This window comes from Papaver somniferum, chromosome 7, assembly GCF_003573695.1.
Source record: "Papaver somniferum cultivar HN1 chromosome 7, ASM357369v1, whole genome shotgun sequence".
Classification (NCBI taxonomy): Eukaryota; Viridiplantae; Streptophyta; class Magnoliopsida; order Ranunculales; family Papaveraceae; genus Papaver; species Papaver somniferum.
The window spans coordinates 226,916,598-226,937,578 of record NC_039364.1 but is presented as its reverse complement, the minus strand read 5'-3'; the positions used below and the strand labels follow the sequence as shown (position 1 = coordinate 226,937,578).

The window sequence follows — 20,981 nt, the reverse complement described above, 5'->3', positions numbered from 1 at the left end:
TCAAAATGCATCTACCTAAATCACCTGTTGAATCCAGAGCTAGCTGAATGCAGAGAGGATTATGGGAGGCAGTGTAATGGGCTAAAGGAAAAAACTTGGAGAAAGTGGAGTTTCAGTTGGATTCAAAGCTTATGATTGATGCAGCGAATAAAAAAGTTTTTAATATTGATTGGAGATTATGTAATTTAAGTTTAGACATTAAGGTTTTATTTAAAATATTTAGCTCTTGGCAATGTAGTTACGTGCCTAATGAGAAGAATAATGTAGCGGATATGTTGCCAAAACTTACAAGAGTAGAGGATTGAGTAGTGTATGGTTGTTAGAACTTCTAAATGAGATTACTGTCAAAGTGCAGGGGGAGACAAACTATGTAAACAATGGAGTTTAATCGATTCATTCTTTAAGTCTGAGGGAAAGATGGAACTTGAGGGGATTTAGTTGATGTGTACGCGATAATCTTCTATCGATCTACAAATCCTCTCCTTTATTTTGGTTAATTTTTTAAAATATTAATATATTATTGGATAACGATTATTACATGAAACTAGTTGGAAGCCTAACAAGCTAATATCCAACGACATACTACTACATTAATTGAACAAGTTGATGTGCTAGCTTACCATCGAGCCTCATGCGTAACCTAGCCAAAGGAGCCGAAGCGGATGGGGGCTGAGATTGTGTCACAAGGGGGCAAACTAACTCTACCTTCCATATTAATTTCTGCAATATTACGCCATTGAGGGCTCGAACCTGGGACCTCCTAACGCATGAAACTTTGGGGAACGAGGATGACCAGCTGAGCTAGGTGCCCGTTCTTAGAGTTTTATAAATTGATTTTTTATATATTTTATAAAATTATAATTTTGATTTTCAAAATTGATTTCTAAACTCATCTAGCCTTGATAACTGCTAGAGTTTTATATTTGGTGATTATCTCGGCACTAGCTCTAATTGAGTTGCATATTCAGTTGGATTTAACAGCAGTCAAAGCTAGATTGTTCTGTAGGCTAAGATTTCAATATACATTCTCCAACTTCCCGAATGCAACTCCTTTCAACAAATGAACGAAATATAGACAGGACCAGATGCCTTAAGCAGCTGTACAACGTCATCACACTAACAGCCCACTGTGCTATGAATAAGCTATATTTGGTGATTTCACCAACAAATGGTCCTCATTGTGATCATGAAAGTGTGTTTTGTCGAGTTTTTTTGTTTTTTGCTAACGAAGTGTCAAACCCATAAGACACATGTTCATAAAGGACAAACAGCCCCGGAGAAAATGAGGCACTCTAATAATTTTCTCCATTGTTTATATACAAATTAATATGATAATAATAATATTAAGCAATCCATGATCTCAATCATATTTTAGTACAATAATTCTGGACTAAATAAAACAACTGAAGGTAAAAGATTTTAGAGAAAGGATTAGACATAACTGACGAGACAATATCAGCTTTCTCTGAATATTATAAGCATATAAGTGTTCCGACATGTCGACATGTCCCTATGCTATCAAGTAATCCCCACAAATCATGTAAATTATATATATAACTCAACTCAATAACTAGCTTCTCCCTTTTCATTTAAACAGAGATATCATTCATATATTTATATAAGACTATAAGAGATTATAGTTATAAATTCACAAAAGTGTTTGTTTCTGACTATTTCAGTTTTAAATTTTTTGAGACCTGGACTTATTGCTTAGTCCAAATGATCAGATCGAAGGTTGGCAAGCAGAAAAAAGAATCGTGTTGAATGGTTCTAAGCAAGACTAATAAGATTATATACTCAAAAGCAGATACTTAACGACAATTTGAACAAAACTTGCAAGAAAGAAGAGGTTCTTCTCACAAATTTACAACGGGGGTGAAATTACCTAAGTTCGCCAGTGTGTAGCATCAGAAATTTAAGCCTTTTTTTTACTTTACCTTTTTCGTGAGGTTCGAAGTCCTGAATTGGGCATCGTCTTTTATGAAACTCCACCATAGGTAGGTAAGGGGAATGGTGGTAGCATGCCAAAGAGCGTGTGCATCAATATATCCTTTGTATGGAGGGAAATCATAGATTTCCAAGAGCATTGCCAGAGAAGTTCCTACAACGACAGTCAACAACTTTCCTCGTGATGGATGACGACTGAGACCACCCCAAATAGCCCATAAAAGAAGTTGTGCCACACCCATCAAAAGACATACTTTCATGTTCAACCCTGCAAGATTGTACAGTGGGAATCATTCTACCGTATTGTATAAAAACTAAAAAACAAAATTAAAACAAAAAAACTGATAGTAGTTCCAAAGAAATATTAAAATCTGCTGTATTCATCGTGTATGTGCTCATAATAAAATCCAAGACAGAGGAGAAAAGCTAGATGATAGGAAAGCTGGACTGAGGTAGGAACACTGTATTGCAAAAAAGGATCATATGAAGCATCAAGTGGATTCAGAAAACTGAGGGTGACCAAAAACAGAATAGATCTTTCATTTGGTTGTGCATCTGGTTATCAAGTTGATAAAACTTGAGCAGTGAAAATGACCAACTTTATGGAGATTTACCACTTAAGGAAGTTAGTAACCCATTTCATTTCAAGACATACTTATGAAACAAAGCTAGTTTGCGGCATGTAAAATTAATGTATAAAGAGGAAAGGAGAAAGACATACCATAGTCAAATTTATAGAAGTTCAGATATAATATATGGGTAGTCACAAATGCGATCAGAGGAGCAGCAACCATGACTCTAGATGCTTCATCCCTCACACTAAAAGTTCGTAAGATGGCAACAATGAGACTGAATCCAAGTAATGCCACGACGGATGAGTAGTCTAGCTTCTCTGTTAGATCCAGATCACTGCAACATCATACAGTATAAATAAAACTTCATGGTCAGGAAGAAAAGAAACCCAACTTTAGGTAGTCGGCAACCTCTCTGACAAATAAATTCTCATACACATTCTATAGAAGGTTAAGAGTAGCAATATGCACAATCTGCTGATGTAACCAGTATTTTACTTGTTAATTTGCCTGCTATGTAATTCAAATGATCTAGTCAGCTATATAAAATTGTTAACTTGCACAAGGCGGAACTTTCAATATCATTTAGATTCTACATACTATGGTAGCCTCAAGATGATAAAGAGAATAACCTTACCGCATATGGAACACAGCACTCCAAAACCAAGAGTTCATTGCCAAGATTGCGTACGCATGCCATAACAAAGAGTATTCATAGTATGGTTTTCTATCTTTAGGCCTTAAAGGTAACTTGGTGTATAAAAGGGAGCAAAATGAAATCCATCCTAGATAATGCATGGCAAGATTGCAAACAGAGAATACCACAGATATAGGTTCCTGTAGACATGAGTAAATATTTGTTAGCTTTAGTTAACAATTCTTACTTAAAAGTGGGAAAGAATATTTTGAAAATTCACTAGCTTGTACGACAGCAAACCTGAATCCGAAGGACTCGCCTAAAGGGCCATTTGCCATGATACTTAACCGGTCCAAGGCCAAGCATCTCATTGTCTCTTTCCCTTTCAAGCATACAGTGATGCCTGCACTCGCTCTGGCAATCCCACTGTATAAACTGCATGTAAAATGGTTTCTGTACGGATTCTGAACCATTATTAGACCCGATGTCAGACGATAGACAATCCTGAAAGCATCTGTCCCCAATACATCCAGTCTCTTCACACTGCTCTAGGCATGACCTGAGATCCCACAGAAAATTTCAAAGAACAGAATCATTGTAAATATATCTGAAAACCAAGGTTCAGCTTGTGCTTGTGTTTAACAAATTAGAATGATGCGATGCAAACAAACGACATTTTTTTATATTTACAAATACAAAAATGAAATTATTTCGCTATTGAGAATAACTAGAGTCTAGAGTCGATCATATCACCTTCTTCTATAAGTGAAATCCTTCTATAAGTGAAATCAAAACAGCAATAAAAGCATCGAGTTGATAAAAATAACCATCCATATTTCCAGACAAGACGTGTTTCTAAAGCCAATACCATCTTTACTTTAGATGGCATCCCTGTGCTTTTTATGAACGGGTAGGTAAATGATATTCATCTGTTACGTATCAGGGGAAACAATCATCGGGAAAACAGTTAGCTGTTTTAGACTTTAAATACTTCACTAACCTTTTCACAGAATAGGAGACAATATGGACACACTAAGAGAGTGTAATCCTGGAAGGAATTTAAGTTGAGCATACCGTTGAAGGCATAGAACTTCAGTACATAAAGTCATAAACACAGGCATGAAGAAGTTTTGGCACATCTACTGGTCTACAAAAAACCTCAAACGCGCATATCCATCCACTTGAAATTTTAAGTAGATAATGAAATCTTGGTCATGTAGAAACTTTTGGGTCACGAGATATTTTGCCGCAAGGTGGATTCACCCAATGCCTAAAAGTTTCAGGCGAGTTGCAACCATCCACTCCACGTTTGAGATACTTAAATGAATGGGCGCATCTCATGAGAATAGGCTTTACTATACTGGGTTACACCAAGTCATTTACTAAGTTCCAAATTAAAGCAATCGTTAAAATTAGCGGGATTTGAGTTTAGTGTAGTGATGCTGTTATAGATAGAGCATTGTTTTGTACAGAGGTCTGTTTCATAACTCAAACGCTTTCAATTTCTCCTCTTTAATATGTCGGGTTACCACCAAACGCTAGTAGAAAACAATCAACTTAAGAAAACACATTAAAACCGAAGTTATTTGATTTTTCTCGTTTCTATACCCTTTACTTGGTTAAAACCTACTAATTGCTACGTCCAAGATGTATTCTAGTCTAGAAGTTTGTGCATCTAATTCTTATCAATGAGGTTATGCTAATCTCTTAAATATGAACATCAATTCCTCGCAATTCCGCTTTGTAATGAAATCAAATTGCTGTAAACAAACCAAAACACACCTGTAAAGTGGATTGGAATCACCAATGCTAGCATTCAGACGTCCAACAAGAAATAAAAACGCCACGAAAAAGATAACCCGATTCCAGATTGACATCTGCAAAATCAAAACAAAAATCACATACAATCATCAAATTCTTGAGATCTATATTCACATAGATTAAAAATTAGGGGTTCTTCTAAATCACATGGATAGATTGATTTGCATTGATAGAAAAAGATCAACAAACCCTAAGACAAAGAATTACAAGGAAAGGAATTAGATTCGTTAATTTGAACAAAAAAACCCTAAACCAACCTGAAATATTCTGGTGTTGTTTGTTGTAAAAATCTTATTATTTCTTCCACTTATTCTTCTCCGCAGATTGTTATTTCTATGCTGATCTTATGAAACCGAAATTCTTCCACAATGTATATTTTTTTTTGTTTCCCTCGGATTTGCCAAGTCGACATATAAATTCGGTATAGACACGTGGAAAGCGATCAAGTGTTGTATGGTTCTGTTGTGTATAGCCTGTTCTGCTGCATACGGACTCTTGTTTAGGCCAGAAATTGTGAGCAAACTCACTCCTGATTTGCAGAATCACTGTACTGTGAGGATGCACAATGGGGAAGGCGTTAGGTTCTGGCACGATTCTTGGGCTCCTGCTGGCATACTCAAAGATGTTTTTGCCGCTGCTTATAAGGCTTGCAGCAACAAATATATTCATGTAGCTGACATGATTTAGGATGGGATCCGGAGATGTAACTTCAATAGAAGACTGAACATAAATGAGCAAATAGAGTGGGATTTTCTTCGCAGAGACGTGGGTGTTGTTCCAGTTTTAGAGCCGGAATTAAGAGGATTAAATTACTTTTAATGGAGGTTTCAGCAGCACATGAAGGTGTTATGAACTGTTAGAAGATGATAAAATATTTTATGGGTCAAGCATTCTCAGGCTTTTTGTTTTGGTCGAGTTTTCTCAGGCTTTTCACAACTGGGAGCTAGTTCTCGGCCTTATGTAATTTGCAAGGCCTGTTTGTCTTGGCTTAGTCCAGGCTTGTAAGTTGTAACTTTTCTCTCTGGTAGAGCTACTCTTGTTGGAAACCAAATAGAGTTCACATTGTGTGTTTTTCGTGTGCTTTATCTATTTATTTTGTTTGAATGAATGAATGTAATTGTAATAGGATAGGAAACCATAACAGGACAAAGGGGCCAAAGGAAAAAGAAAAACAGATGTCCCAAGAGGACCCAAAGCAGCTAAGAGCAGGTTAGTAGCGGGGATCGAAAAATTTCAAACTTCTCGTTACAAACATTATCCTCCTCTACAGAGGAATTAGAGAGGCTAGGGGTGAGAGCTAATCCAAGCAAAAACTTTAAGCTTGGCTTCTGAGATGATTAGCAGCTGGCAGTTTCACATTTTTGTTCAATGTTCTTTCATTAATTAGTATCAAGCCAAATGGACCATAAAACAGCAGACCCACCTGATGTAACTGACAAACAGACGAACCAAGCTAATTCCGCCTTTTCGTGAGCACCAACTAATGTTGACGAACCAGCAAACCTAACATCTCTACCGGTTGAACCATGCACACGAGTAACCGATGGCATAGATTCTAGCTAATAGCTCCTTGGAGGGACCAGTAAAATTGCAAACGGACCATAGCTCCAATTTGCTGCATTCAAGTCAGAGAGGTGCACTTGAAAGTTGAAACCCAGAAGTAGTAGGATTAATTCCGACCTATCAACTACAAGGGGTCTCGTTATTTCTCCGGTCACCAGAAGGAGAAACGTGCAACCAAAGGTACATCCAAACCAAGTAGTCTTTTCAACTTAATGAATACAGTTGGGTTGCAAGTACTTCCCCAATAATGTATATGAACACGAACACAGATAAGAGTCCCTGGCTGGAAAAAGCACAAAACTGCAACCCCCCGGCCATAACCAAAATAAGAATTAGAACCAACATGAAATCTTGTGCATGAGCTATAATTTAACATATATGTATATATTTCCAACTTCCACACCTACTCCGTCTTGCCAAGTTGCAAGTCATCTAAAGAACATAAATAAATGAAAACTTACACCACTGCCGAGCAGTCATATGTGGTCTCTGCATTAAACCCTGTAAGGTACCTTTGTGGTCTGTGCATGAATATGTGGTTCACCAGACCAAATCAAAACTTAACTCCAATATCCATTTCAAACGGAGTTAGGTATCTCCATACACTCATATAGTATGAATCTAGATTTGTTGTTTTCTCTAAGTACTATAACACTATTAAAAAGTAATCGATGATATACAGCTCTCCGTTTCTGGAAAAGAGTTACCATCATTTTTTTGGTTCGACTTATTTTTAGACCAGAATGAAAGAACTGATAGCAACTCTTTTCCAGAAACAGAGGTAATATGAGTTAGTATATGGGTGTAAAAGTGTATCGTGATGGCACGTTTATGGCACATCAAAACACGTTAAAATTTGATCACAACACAACATGACATACACGTTAAAATTTGATCACAACACATCACAACACGACATAAGACACGCCTAGCACGATATACTCTGATACATGACGTGTTTTGCTGTGTCGGCTCACTTTACACCCTAACTCGTGTAACACCCCTAACTCCTGTCTATTTTCATATAACAAATCACACAACCATCTAAAATAAATTCAACGTTTAATTCCTAAACTTATGTAATGTAGATGTATCAACCAGAAATGCTTGATTGTTGCTTATCATACAAGTAGTACAATTTTTTTGAAAAGACCATCATTGAATACTTCCGGTTTTGAATGTATATATATCTTTTCATACATACATATATTAAGCATGGAAGGTGAGAAACAGTTGGAAACCTTACCTCCATTTTTATTTCGAAAATGATATGCATTGACTCGCTTGGGGGCAAGTAAGGACTGAAATTGTTTCGTCGAAACACTTAGGTGTCGTTAGCATATGGGTCATCTATTTTCACTACTTAAACAGGTAAACTATGTGACTTGCATCAAGGTCATCTGGTCATGTCATGTGAACCTGGCCACCTGAAATCTTCACCTCGTCCAACCACTACTGTGATTAATTTTTTTGATGCATGGAGTAAGTTCCAGTCAGCTTGTACAATTTGTGGAATTTCTTTTTATAGTTTGGTTTTCAGCTACTTTATGAAAAGAAAGCAATTGCTGGTTCATATAAGGTGGTCCAACCAAAAAGCAGTGCCAAAGCATTACTGGGCTTAACAACCGCAATTAATGGTGCAAGATATATACACCAAAAATGGCAAGATAAATTTAGCTTTAGCAACGGTAATTCAAACTAAAAGGTCCAAAACTACACTGGTGTATTGGAGATTTACTCACTTTGAACCTGGCATGACGCCTATGGTGCCTAACCATATTCGGCAACTTGACATTTCTATGATAGTCACGTTGTGGACGCTCTTCCACATATTTTACACGCAAACTTGCTACCTTTGTAGTCCTGAAAGGCCCAGACGATCACTCCCTGAAAAAGGAGACTGTTCGTCCGTGTGGCTAAAGGTGCAAATTGACGAGGCTCCCAACTTCCAACTGCCGAAAACCCGAATTCCATGTTCATGAACCAAACACCATTTGACCCACTGCTGGAATAGTGAAATATCCATTGGATTCCAATGCCATGGTAATTGAATTATTGCACACATTTTTGTGCCTAGAATGACATTTGCGTGTTTTAGCTTCTAAGTTAAGGTGTGCTAACTGAACAAGCCTAATAAAACTATTTCTACCTCTGCTGAAATCTTAAAACGCTTTTGAAACGTGATTCTAAGTTGGCTGTGAAAGCTACATCGAAATGTCCACACTTTCACTGCCAACTATAAGATTTTATCTCCGTGAAAATTTTCAGAGTTTTCTTTGATGGTTGATCATTTTTGCCTAGATATTGCCTTGTTTTTGTTGTCGGAGACCTAGAAGTAAAACAAATTGCATGAATGGAAATCGACTTTAACAACATTAGAAGTATGTCACCGATGACAACCAGATGCATGAATTCAAAGTTGCATTGACTCAAATTCCAGCATTACAAAAAACATATTATATGCAAAAAAGGATGACCAACTAATCAACCCATAAAATGGGTTGAACGGGGCTTCAGTCTAGGAAAATGTGTGGGTTTGGTCGGTCAGAATCAAATTTTGAACCATAAAAATGAAACATTTTGGTATTACACCGGTGGAACAAAATCTCTATAAATTCATATAGTCGATATAATCTAGTGATTAGTTGGTGAGTTCGACTTATCCTCAGGCCCTACAACATTCTTAGGAAAAGGGTAACCCCATGTGCTTAGCTAGTGATGATCATCTCCCTATCTTTCTAAACTTTAATGTAGGGTGGCATTTCATTTACAACCGCCATTGTTGTTGTTATGGATAATCTAATTTATAGTACAAATTTTCCAACGCTTTTTTTCGGAATAATAACATACATTTAAAAAGAAAATATAAGCTCTATACGAATCTAGGACAAGGTTATGGTCCTTACGGAAACTTTTCAGAAAATTGGAAAATTAATCTAGTGGTGAAATTTTAAAATGTCTTGCACAATGTGCAGAAAATCGTACTCCCTGATTTGCATTTCTCCGTTTCAAAATAATAGGCTGGTTTCTGTGTAATTTGTATATGAAACCAACCTATTTTTTGAAACGAGGTAGTAGGACTTAACCGGAGCTAATAATGGAATGACCATGCTCATTTTTCCCCTAGGTGGATTTCTCGTTGCTTATGTAAGTTAAAGGTCAGTGGTTCACTCTCCACCACACATAAAATGGCAGTGAGCTACTCTGAAAATTCTTCCTATACACCAAGATTTAGGCACTAAACTCAGACGCCAATATGTTATGATTATGAGTTAACAAGCATGAATGCTGTTGTTGATATTTGCTGGCCTAGACATTTCAGTTTTGGCCTGATCAGTTTGATCCCTACACAACTTTCTCGAATCAAATATTGGCCTTTAATTTAATACAGTATATCTAATTTAGTTTTTTTTTTTTTTTATGTAATCAATATTGTTAAATCATACAATCATCAAACTTCTTTAAGTATAAACATCTCAATCGATTGGTTACAGGCTGGGTACAACCAGTTTATTGTGCCAAAGATGGATTTAGAAAGACGAGAGGTTTGATTGTATGGACCTACGTTTAGCTAATAAGAAACTTTGAATAAAACGCTTTTAATTTTTTTATTAACGGCTCTCACCTGTAAACACATCAAAAAAATTATTCATTTAATTTTTTTTTTAACTAATTGAATAACGTTACAGCAACTAATGTCTATATTTACACTGCCATTGTATCTATCTTTTGTTTTTCCAGATTTTCTATGTTTCTTCAAATCTTTCTGAACTTGAACTTTGTTATTATGGTTTCTTTCTTCCTTGGTCTTGCAGTGGTACAAAATTTCTTGTTTCTTTATAGTAAACCGAGATCAGTGTTCGAGAAAAGTTCTGACTTCATAGAATCAAGTCACAACGATTTTGAGCGAAATTCAAGAACCGGCTATTAGAGATAGTTAAACTAATTGGGGATAGAGGGAAAGGACAAAAACATGATTTAAAAATCAAATTTGGATCATCCCTTATCTATGTATTTTAATTAATTTTTAATCTACTCTTCACTAATCATGTTTAGTGGTTAATTATAATTAGGAAATTTATAAGTGATAGTGTATTAGTGTATTGTTTGTGTGAGTTGAGAGTAGAAGGAGGGAAAATTTTGAGAAAAAGGTTTTGGGTAAAAATGGTGGAGTGTGGTGAAGAGAGAATTGCTGCTGAATCTTTAGCTCAACTACAACAAGGATAATGATTCACAATCGCAATTATTTGTGGAACCAACACCCTTAGATGATGATTTTTATGAGCACGGAGAATAACCAACTCAAGAAAATAAACAAGTTCAATATATAATCACTCCTAATACACAGTTCAAGAATGGTTTGCATACGAGTATGCATACCAATCGGTTCACGAGTTAAACAGATTTTCATATGATGTGCATAAGAATTTGAATATCACAAATTTGTAAGTCGATATGTATAGCTACTCCGCGACGTGTACAAGTACATGTAATACGGGATCAGACGTATAACAGTTTTTCCAGTTTGTAAGACTGATATCACCGTGTTGTATCCAAATCTACAGTAGTTCTGTACTTTTCTCTAAATCGATTCGTAACATTCCTGAATAAGATCAATGACACATATTATTGTTCCTGACTATTTTCGACTGATAAAACTTGGATCATGATTTTGATTCCGAACAATAAATTGTCCTGAACTGAAATTCATCAAGCATGAACAAATGTTCATTAAGCTTAGTCATTATATTTCGAGAAATTATCAAGATAAAACTTGACTCGAAATTCTTGTCTATGCATACTAGTCTAATTAGTTATGCGACATCGTCTCAGATGATTGAAAAGTGAATATAACTTGAGATATAGGTGGTCCAGTCCATACTTGCCTTTTGTTGATGAAGTTCTCCAAAAGCTTCGGTTGATCTACGCCTTTAAAAGGTAGAACGCAATGATGACTGTTGTAATCCTCTGTTTCTCAACTGCATTTCTATCCTACTCTGAGACTTAACTAATTGTAGATAGACTAGAAATCAAGATATAATTTTGACAACTAAATTTGACAACAAGCTTGATATAGCAACACTTGTGAGTTCGACCGAGCAATGCTCTAAATAATAATCTTTTCATATTAAGCTCTGGTTATCGTTTTCGATAGGTTTAGAGTAATTAGAGTTTCTGGATACCTATCAATTACTCACCACTTAGTATGTAGTGGGTTGGTTTATTTTTTCGGTTATTTTCTGCATCGGGGCTTGGGCTTGTGCTTGTGCTTGAGCATTTTCAGGGTCGAGGGACTTACCGATAGTTGGCAAGGTTATGCTTGGCAGGGTTTTAAGGGGATATTGGCTTTTTACAACTAATGTGTAGTTAGCATTGTCATTCGTCTCTTTATAATTTTTAGTATTTGTACATTTTTCATTCTTTTAATAAATACTTTTCTTCCAATTTGAAAAAAAGAAGAAGATAATACATGATGAGGGAGGATCCATGGACACTCTTAGATGGACAAGGTCAGGCATGATTTGCGTTATTTTCTCCGCAAAACGCAAACGACAGTGAATTTAAGTCTAATATTTTGATGATATATGTTCCTCTTATACGACTCTACATTTCTACAAAAAATGAGCACAACTCGAGATGTATAAAACCACCATCTACCTCTTTGAATATCAAAGTTAACGGTTGAAATTAAGATCGGTAGACGGTGAGGTTTGTTATCTAGAATTGCGTTCATTTTTGGTAAGAATGTTAAGTCTTATAAGAGGAACATATCATCAAAGTGATAACTGCACGCGCTAGTGGATGGATCTTGGAAGCAGCAGGTTCGAACTAGTTGAAAGCAAGGTTTGAAAAACAGGTCACCGCTCAGATCACAATCACTGGGCGTAATCGTTATAACGCGTTTTGACAGGCGTGAGCACGTTTCTGGCAAAAAACGCGTTACTTAGAAAAAATCGCGGTTTTTATACGTTATTCTAAAATGACGTGCGTTATAACGGTTAAATAGAAAACTAAAAAGAATTATGGTTTGAAATTCCTATCTGACGGTTACAACGTGCGTGAAAACAGTTATAACGGGTCCAATAACGTTGTTATAACGTTTTCTATATATTATTAATTTACTCTTTTATATTTAAAATACTATTGGATAAAGAGTATTACATTAACTAGTTGGAAGACTAACAAGCTAAGCTCCAAAAACATACTATTACATTAATTAAACAGGTTGCTGAGATAGCCTACCAGCGCCTCATGGGTAACCTAGCCAAGGAAGGCGAAGCGGATGGGGGGCCGGGCTGAGATTGTGTCACAAGGGGGGCAAACTAACTCTACCTTCCATGTTAATTTCTGCAATATTACCCCATTGGGGGCTCGAACCTGGGACCTTCTGGAGCGCATGAAACTTCGGGGAACGGGAATGACCAGCTGAGCTAGGTACCCGTTATTAATATTAATTGTAATTTTTTAATCTTTAATTTAAAATATAAGAAGTGTAAGAAAATATTTTTATATTATTTTTCTTAAAGACAGTTATAACTGACATGAAAACGGGAAAAATGGTCTAAAAAACTTGCTTTAAAATGGTATTTAGAAAGAAAAAGCGTAAAATTCAATTTTCGAAAAACGGTTGTAACATGCGTTAAAAGTTAAACGATTATAGCGGGTCTAAATAACGTCGTTATTTCCTATTTATCGGTAATATATAGATACGAGTGTCGGCGATCCTCACGGACACGCTACATAGGCGTGACAGTTTTAATAGGTGTTTTTTTCTGAAATAACGACCCTTTTTCAGACCTTGGTTAAAATGATTATTTTTGTATGTGCGACAAATTATTTAAGAAGTATTCTCGCTCATCGATCAATTTAAAGTAATGAAACAAATTTGGTTATTGAACAAATAAACACTATTGTTTTAAACCCACACTCCAAATAGTAATCATCTCTCTTTCGCATACTATCTTCCAACCATGTAGTTTAAAAAAGTATATGGAACCTTTGTATTGTCATATGTGCAAACATAAAACGATAAAATGGAGGGATATAATTAGACTATTCAATTAGTGTTTAATCCGACTTATTTTAGACTTAACAAGAACAAAACAAAATCTCAAAGAAATAAACGACACTAGTGGAATAATCCGTACTGACAAATCTTATTTGTAACCTTACTTTGTTTTCATTTTCGATCTTGTCGATGTTTTACCAAAAATAAAGACCACGATAATCTATATGGAATTTTTTGTTTCTTGTTTGTTTCGCCGGAAATAATCATGAACGTGTATGACGGGAAAAGTTACATCTTAGATCTTGAAGCTTTAGTCAAATGCGGCGTCCGCGTCTACTTGCTATCACCCACAATTTCACTGGAAAATGCATGCGAGATTCTTGGGGGACAAGGAGTGTGGCTCTGCTGTTTAAGTGCAGTGGAAGTCCGAAAATTGTGAAAGAAACCATCTACCAATGACCCGGGAGCAGTGACCTTTTTTGGCCTTTCTGCATAAGAGAAGGCCAACACACACTATCCATGTTTTGTTCGCTGCCTGAACTGCCCTCTTAGTTGCATACTTGAAACAAAGTGACTTGGTTATCGGGATTACGCGTAAATAACTGAGGCTTAATTCTCGATCAGTCATATGAATAGCAAGAATTTGATGATCAGACCAAGTCAAAGGATGTACATGCGAATGCGATTCCTGTGTATGCTGTTAAGTGATCCCCCGTTGAGATCATACGATTTCATGCATTTGGTATGATGCATGGAAAGTGCATGCGCAATATAACAAAAACATATCAGTGGTCTATTAAAAGCACCATTTCATGAAGAAAACATTGAAACATTACAAATGCCATGATTTACATGGACTGATATCATCTCTACTAGGGGTTGATACCAGTCCATCGATCCAATGATCAGAATCGTCAGGATTTTTTTGTCCTATATGAACTGGTATCAACCAATACAAATCATGTAAAAACTTGCCACACCATCGATTTATTTTTGGGCATTAATTGGTGCGGCAAAAGTCAGTAAACCATATCTATGCTCAACCAGGTTGATAACAGCCTTGCTGGTTAAACAACTTTTATTTTCTTTGTCGAAGGCATTTTGCATTTTTGCGTCATGCATTTGGATTAGAGGAGAACCAAAAATTCTCAAGTAGGTAGAAATATGACTTCTAAATTATCCATTTCATCAACTTGTTAAGTCAAATTCACATGATATCCATTTTAAGATCACTGTGTTATATTAATGAGGTAACCGATTATTGCCACCTTGACACCTTTATGATTTTTTAACTTGGCTGAAAAGAAAAAAATATAAGTGGAAGAAATGTTAATAATTGATACTAGAGTGGGATATAGAAGAAAAGAATTAGCATAAAGTAAAGTAAATTGTCTTTCGTTTGTTTCTTTTCACCCATGTCTTTTGGAGCATGCACTTTAATATTAATTCTCCCAACCTATTTACACCAGCAATAATAGATCATTGCACCTACTTGTACGCAATATATTGATTAATATTGTTCAACCCGGTTAGAAAACAAGATCAATCAACATTAAGTTCCAACTCCTACGCGGTAACGTTGCCAGACCTTGCCAATTTGCAATGCCTAAAAATGCGAGGGCGGTATAAGTTAATTTCCAAAACAAATGTGGACCTGTGGCTTTAATGGTTGTTTAGCTTTTTGCACAAGTTTAAATCTCATAAGTCGGTTAAACTATAACGCGTTTGGATACAAATCCGTTTCTGACTTCTGCTTTTGAAAAGCAGAAGTCAGAAGCAAAACTATTTTACTTCACAAAAGACTGACTTTTCTGCTTCTAAAAGTCGTTCTGAAATATTATTACCAAATTGACTTCTGACTTTTTAACTTTCAGAAGCCGAAAAACAACTTCTGAATGTGCATGCAAACGCGCTAAACAAAAACAGAGTTTAGCTAAAACATAATATCCCGTGAAACCTCCTAGTGTTCGCATCTATTTCTTGGCGGCCAATTTTTCGGTAAGAGTTTCAAATTTTTGGAACTTGTCAGAAGCTTATTACTTGCTTTTACAGTTTGTAACAGTCCCGGACACAGTCTATAGAAGTGTCTAAAGAAAAAAAAAACTACAGACCCCAGCCGTGGTATCTAGCTGGTCCCTTGAATCTCCGAATAAGATTCTGCCACTAGTTTTCCTGTTGTCTCTTTTGAATTGTTTTCAAGAAATTTCAAATAATTGGAATTTTTGAGAATTTAATTCACTCTGAAATGAACGAACACGGTTTTTCTCGCAGTGTATTATAAACCGCAGTGGCACAGTTCAGTTACTGAATTTTCTGTTGTTTCCGCAGTTTGTAACAGTCGTCTGCAGAAATCAAACTGCACGAGCAGCTCCGCCGTGGTATCTTAGCTAGTCTGGTAAGTAACGTCTTCCAAATAGAATCCAACGGCTAGATTTCCAATGGTCTGTCATCTCAACGATATTCTCATGGACATGGGACCCACAATTTTTGTAATACGTGTCAAACTAAATGACACGGAAACTAACAATTTGTCAAGTTCTTGCTAAACTACAAACATTTTTTGTACTGTAATTAATATAAAACAAAAAGGATATTCACGTAATTTCGGGTGCACAGAAACGTACGGGGAATTAAATCTTGAACGAGGGAAGCGGGAGGAGCAGGTCTCCGAAGCCAGGTAGGATAAAGAAGTGTGAGAGAGTATATATATAAATGAAGGATTCTCTCTAGAGACAACACAGACTATTATCGATTTCAAAAAAACAACACACCCCACATCCAATAAACCCTTCGCTGGCCCTAAAACAAAAGAAAACCCTTTTTTTCTTCTTCTTCTAGTACTCTCTCTCTCTCTCTCACTTTCTCTTCTCTCTCTCCCAAAAAAAAACACAGGAAAAAAAACTGTAAGCACAAAATTAACTAGAATCACCGAAAAATTAGCCATAAAAACCCCTAAAAACCAGGGTTTATATAACAAATTTGACGTGTTCTCTGAATCTCTGATTTTTTTCTTTGTTGATCGGACGAGCTGTTCGATCAAGGTAAACTCATTCTTCTGCTAATTTTTTTTTTTTTAATAATTTGTCTTGTGATATGATTTAATGGGATTTATTTGAGGTTTGTTTGGCTGATTTTAATTGATTTAATGGCGATGAAAAATATAATGTATTGGTTATTTTAGATCGAGATTATTTCTTAGGTTTTCATTTGGTAAGAATTTTGTTTAACTCAGCTTCGTTTTTAGATCTAATAGCCTTTCCCCCCGATATTTTATTATTATTTCATTCCATTTTTCTACAATATGGAGTTTCTTCTTCTTCTTGTGATTGTTGTAATTAAAATTGTTTTTTTGTTTTGAATTTGCAGCTGTCAGAGCGTGTTGGAGAAGACGAGATTAGGGTGAATTTTCTGATCCAGGGGATGCGCTTTAATTGATCGGTTCTTCAAATAATCTTACAATCATGGTTGCTTCGGCCGCTGCTTCGGCGTTCTTTCCTGTTGTTGCTGCTTCTACACAAACTAATGCAAAGACAACAACAATGATGTTGGGAGGAGGAACAGATAATTTAGACACTCGAGGAATTAATTCGTCGAAATCCACCTCTTCAGGAGGTTTGAAGGTTAAGGTTAATGCACAAGCTCCTCCAAAGATTAATGGTTATACTGCACCAGCAGAGATTGTGAAAAGTGGAGAAGAAACTTCATCACCACCAGCAAGGACATTCATCAATCAATTGCCTGATTGGAGTGTTCTTTTAACTGCTATCACTGCTATGTTCTTGGCTGCTGAAAAACAATGGACTCTTCTTGATTGGAAACCTAGACGAGACGATATGCTTGTTGATCCGTTTGGTTTGGGGAAAATTGTTCAGGATGGACTTGTTTACAGACAGAATTTCTCAATTAGATCTTATGAGATAGGGGCGGATCGGACGGCGTCTATAGAAACGTTAATGAATCATTTACAGGCAAGAATGCTTCTTCACCATCTGATCATTCCTTGTTGAACAGAATTTATGTTCTTTTTTCCATCAGAAAATTGTTGCTTCTTCTGGTGTTTTTTTTTTTTTTCTCACAGGCTTGGGATATTTGCAGGAAACGGCCCTTAACCATGTTAAGACTGCCGGACTGTTAGGTGATGGGTTTGGTTCGACGCCTGAAATGTCCAGAAGAAATCTTCTTTGGGTGGTATCTAAGATGCAGGTTCTTGTTGATCGTTATCCTTCTTGGTAAGCTATTTCTACGGGTTTCTATTATCCCTACTGTCAACATATCCTGATTATGTACCTTTATGGTCGATTTATGTCTATTCATTTTCTCAAGGCACTCTCTCACCTGTAGGGGCCTATTAGAACTACGCTTGTTTGCTGTAACCTGTAGACTAGTTTCCGTCTACGTAAAAGGTCCCATTGAACGGACAAAGCTAATCGTTCATCTGTCTTGGCAGGGGTGATGTTGTTCAAGTAGATACTTGGGTTTCTGCATGTGGGAAAAATTGTATGCGTCGGAATTGGCTTCTTCGTGACTCTAATACTGGTGAAACTCTCACACGAGCTACCAGGTATGGACATGACAGTTCAAATGGTGCAACAGTGCTTAAAATCTTGAATTAGGTTTTTTTACTTTTGTTTTCACAAGTCTGTTTGATTTCGGATTCTTTGTTATTTTTGTATAATTTAGTTTGGAACACATCTGCTTCCTTTTCAATAGTAAGTTATGGTTCTGATTTTATATAACTTGATACAGTAAGTGGGTGATGATGCATAAAGAGACAAGGAGATTGTCTAAAATGCCGGATGAAGTAAGAGGTGAAATAGAGCCTTATTTCATGGACTGTGATCCTATCCTCGAGGAGGATAGCAGGAAACTTCCGAAGCTTGATGATGACACGGCTGATTTCGTTCAAGCTGGTTTAACTGTAAGTTAGTAAATAAGCTTTCAATTTCTATTATAGCCTCAGATTTTTAGCAATGGCTTGACATTTCAAAATCTACAGCCGCGCTGGAGTGACCTGGATGTGAACCAGCATGTAAACAATGTCAAGTACATTGGTTGGATTCTCGAGGTTAGTTGTGAAGCCACTTTTTTGCCTTTGGATATATTATTTTAATTAGGTTTTTAAAGCGCCAAATTTCCTTTTGCGAAAGGGTCACGAGTCTACAAATTAGGAATATATTGGCGGTCCATGATATATTCTAGTGTTCAGAACTGGGTACAAGAGATGTTATGCCCAACTTCCACATGATCTGGTGTGACATGAAGTCTTATCTAGGAGGAGGAATAGCATTGTGTAGGTAAAGATGATACTTTCTTCCTCCTTTATTAGGCAGCATCCTACAATGAACAAAAGTGAAGTATAACTGTAAGCGACTCAATTTATTTATAGTATAAAGATCATCAAGATAATTCACATGATCTAGGTGTACTGGTATCACAAAAAAAGCAACTAGGGTGGTCCCACAGTGGGCTCTGTACTTTAAAGAGAATTGAATCAAGTAGGTTTTGTACATTGTTCAAATTAGACATGTTACTGGGTACATTTATACCACCAGTAGACATTTAGCACCCTTGTTCACATTTGGATGGCCATGCGGAGGATCGGAATTTGAAATGTAAAAAATTAGATGGAGAAATAACCTTTTAGCCATAGTAAGGTGTGCGAAGCTTTTAAAAAAGGTGTTAGCAAAGGCTAAGAATCTTTTTAGGGACAGTACTTGCTGTCGGATGTAAGTCAGCTGACCAAATTCAGAAACTGAAACCAAACTTGGTGGAGCGATGAGAAGAAGAACTACTTTAGCTAGTCATATATGATCCGAAGTGTCATCATCGAATATGAAGGGCAGACTCCTGCTTTGGTTACCTGCTTTGAAGTTTGGACCTCACTCCATTAATGCAAAAGAAGGCAGTGCTTGAATCTGCAACAATAATAAGAGATGTAAAAGTCAGGTGTACTTGATTTTTAAACAAATGCAGACATCCAGATGAATTTAGAATGTACTTCATATCTATGTCTAATCAATGAACTAGTCGATGAGCACATAATGGGGTTATAGTGGTTGTACACAAGTTCTAAAACTGAGATGGCCGAGTTCGGGTTTTGGATTTTTTAAACGACAAGGTTCAAATTCTGGACGCAGTAAAGCCTAGACTGCAGTATGTCTATACGTAAATCATGTTGAGTTGCATAATGAACCAATTCTTCACTATGGTCCTGATATAACATAAATGGTACTCTAATTAGCAGGATCAGGAATATCTTTAACTGATACATCTGCTCTAGGTTTCTACTGTCAAAATATACAATGCTAGCATAATCTGATTCGTCAAGATGTAGACTTCAGTCTGTCCTTCATGTTGCCCAAATGCCATAAACCCATTTTTCGATTATTAACTTGATTTTGTTGTTGTTGTTGTTGTTGCAGAGCGCTCCTCCAACAATATTGGAGAGTCACCAGCTGTATGGCATGACTCTTGAGTACAGGAAGGAGTGTGGGAAGGATAGTGTGCTGAAGTCCTTGACATCCGTATCTGGTGATGCCAGTGCTGGCAGCTCCTTTTTGGATGTCGGTGATGTTGAGTGTTCCCACATGCTTCGACTCGAGAGCGGCGATGAGGTTGTTGTTAAGGGAAGAACTGAGTGGAGGCCCAAGCCGGTGAACAATTTTGGTGCTCCAGGCCAGATTCCGCAGAGCTTGTAGGTAGCAGCAGTGGTAACTCTACTACTGCCATACTACTACTCTGCTAGCTCTTCGAAGCTTTCATCTCGGCCTTGCTCTCTGCAGCTGCAAACATCGTATTGCTATATCTCAAAATTGCTTGTGTAGAAATCATGTATGCCTCAGATATGTCTTTATTTATTTTTTTGTTCCTTTCTTTTCTATATGTTTTTACAGTTTCTCTCTTGTTCTCTTTCTTTTTTGTCCCCCAACATAAAATTGGAAGCCTGTGTAATTAGCGTGTGCTGTGTATTTACATTCTCTATGGGATGACAACATGGTTTATTTTGCTCATACGATTGAGGAGAGCAAGGTAGAGAAGATTGAGAGAACACATAAGATGGAAAGGAATAGAGAGAGTGGGCTAGACAACTCACTTCTAAACTTCCAAATTATTTATTTATTTATTTTTCGGTCCCTTTTGCTAGGGTTTTTCAATGTGAATGGGTGCCTACAGAAAATAATTTTATTAGAGAATTCCATGTGAATACCATGTGTTGCCCACGTTATGTTTGAACTTTTCTCTGCATTCAATTTTTTTTTTTTTTTTTTTTTGCTATTGCTGTCAAATTGAGAAATGGGTAAGCGTTAGGTATCCAACCGTTACCAAACCCTCATCGTAGTCCTTCTTTCTATCTCCAAGAATAGATTGTAAAATCTATCAAAATATAATGTTGTAGGACCTTGGAGGGTTCAATCCAGAAGTGGCATGAGGT

General features: G+C 36.6%; 2 protein-coding genes across 3 annotated transcripts; one reads left to right on the top strand and one right to left on the bottom strand.

The window, feature by feature from the left end:
- Positions 1 to 1,329: 1,329 nt before the first annotated feature.
- On the bottom strand, positions 1,330 to 5,348 carry LOC113299724 (post-GPI attachment to proteins factor 3-like). The gene is made up of 6 exons (XM_026548795.1): positions 5,235 to 5,348; positions 4,939 to 5,033; positions 3,457 to 3,715; positions 3,157 to 3,356; positions 2,669 to 2,856; positions 1,330 to 2,215 (listed from the first exon to the last, which is right to left on the bottom strand). Exons 2-6 carry the CDS (start codon positions 5,031 to 5,033, stop codon positions 1,929 to 1,931), a joined length of 1,029 nt encoding a protein of 342 aa, XP_026404580.1. The 5' UTR covers positions 5,235 to 5,348; the 3' UTR covers positions 1,330 to 1,928.
- Positions 5,349 to 16,278: 10,930 nt separating this feature from the next.
- On the top strand, positions 16,279 to 20,709 carry LOC113299722 (palmitoyl-acyl carrier protein thioesterase, chloroplastic-like). 2 transcript variants are annotated; one of them, XM_026548793.1, is made up of 7 exons: positions 16,279 to 16,590; positions 16,916 to 17,517; positions 17,645 to 17,778; positions 17,997 to 18,110; positions 18,296 to 18,467; positions 18,546 to 18,614; positions 19,972 to 20,709. In XM_026548793.1, exons 2-7 carry the CDS (start codon positions 17,011 to 17,013, stop codon positions 20,245 to 20,247), a joined length of 1,272 nt encoding a protein of 423 aa, XP_026404578.1. In that variant the 5' UTR covers positions 16,279 to 16,590; positions 16,916 to 17,010; the 3' UTR covers positions 20,248 to 20,709. The 2 variants fall into 2 exon arrangements, with proteins under 2 accessions (XP_026404578.1, XP_026404579.1); XM_026548794.1 differs by lacking the exon at positions 16,279 to 16,590 and adding an exon at positions 16,737 to 16,759.
- Positions 20,710 to 20,981: the final 272 nt, after the last annotated feature.

What these genes read in the sequence shown, in the direction of transcription:
- LOC113299722 (XM_026548793.1), top strand. Translation starts at nt 17,011, where the DNA reads ATGGTTGCTTCGGCCGCTGCTTCGGCGTTCTTTCCTGTTGTTGCTGCT. An exon ending in ACTCTCACACGAGCTACCAG is followed by an intron (nt 18,111 to 18,295) that starts GTATGGACATGA and finishes AACTTGATACAG; the next exon opens with TAAGTGGGTGATGATGCATA. An exon ending in TCGTTCAAGCTGGTTTAACT is followed by an intron (nt 18,468 to 18,545) that starts GTAAGTTAGTAA and finishes CAAAATCTACAG; the next exon opens with CCGCGCTGGAGTGACCTGGA.
- LOC113299724 (XM_026548795.1), bottom strand. Translation starts at nt 5,033, where the DNA reads ATGTCAATCTGGAATCGGGTTATCTTTTTCGTGGCGTTTTTATTTCTT. An exon ending in GATTCCAATCCACTTTACAG is followed by an intron (nt 3,716 to 4,938) that starts GTGTGTTTTGGT and finishes GTGGGATCTCAG; the next exon opens with GTCATGCCTAGAGCAGTGTG. An exon ending in AGTGCTGTGTTCCATATGCG is followed by an intron (nt 2,857 to 3,156) that starts GTAAGGTTATTC and finishes ATGATGTTGCAG; the next exon opens with TGATCTGGATCTAACAGAGA.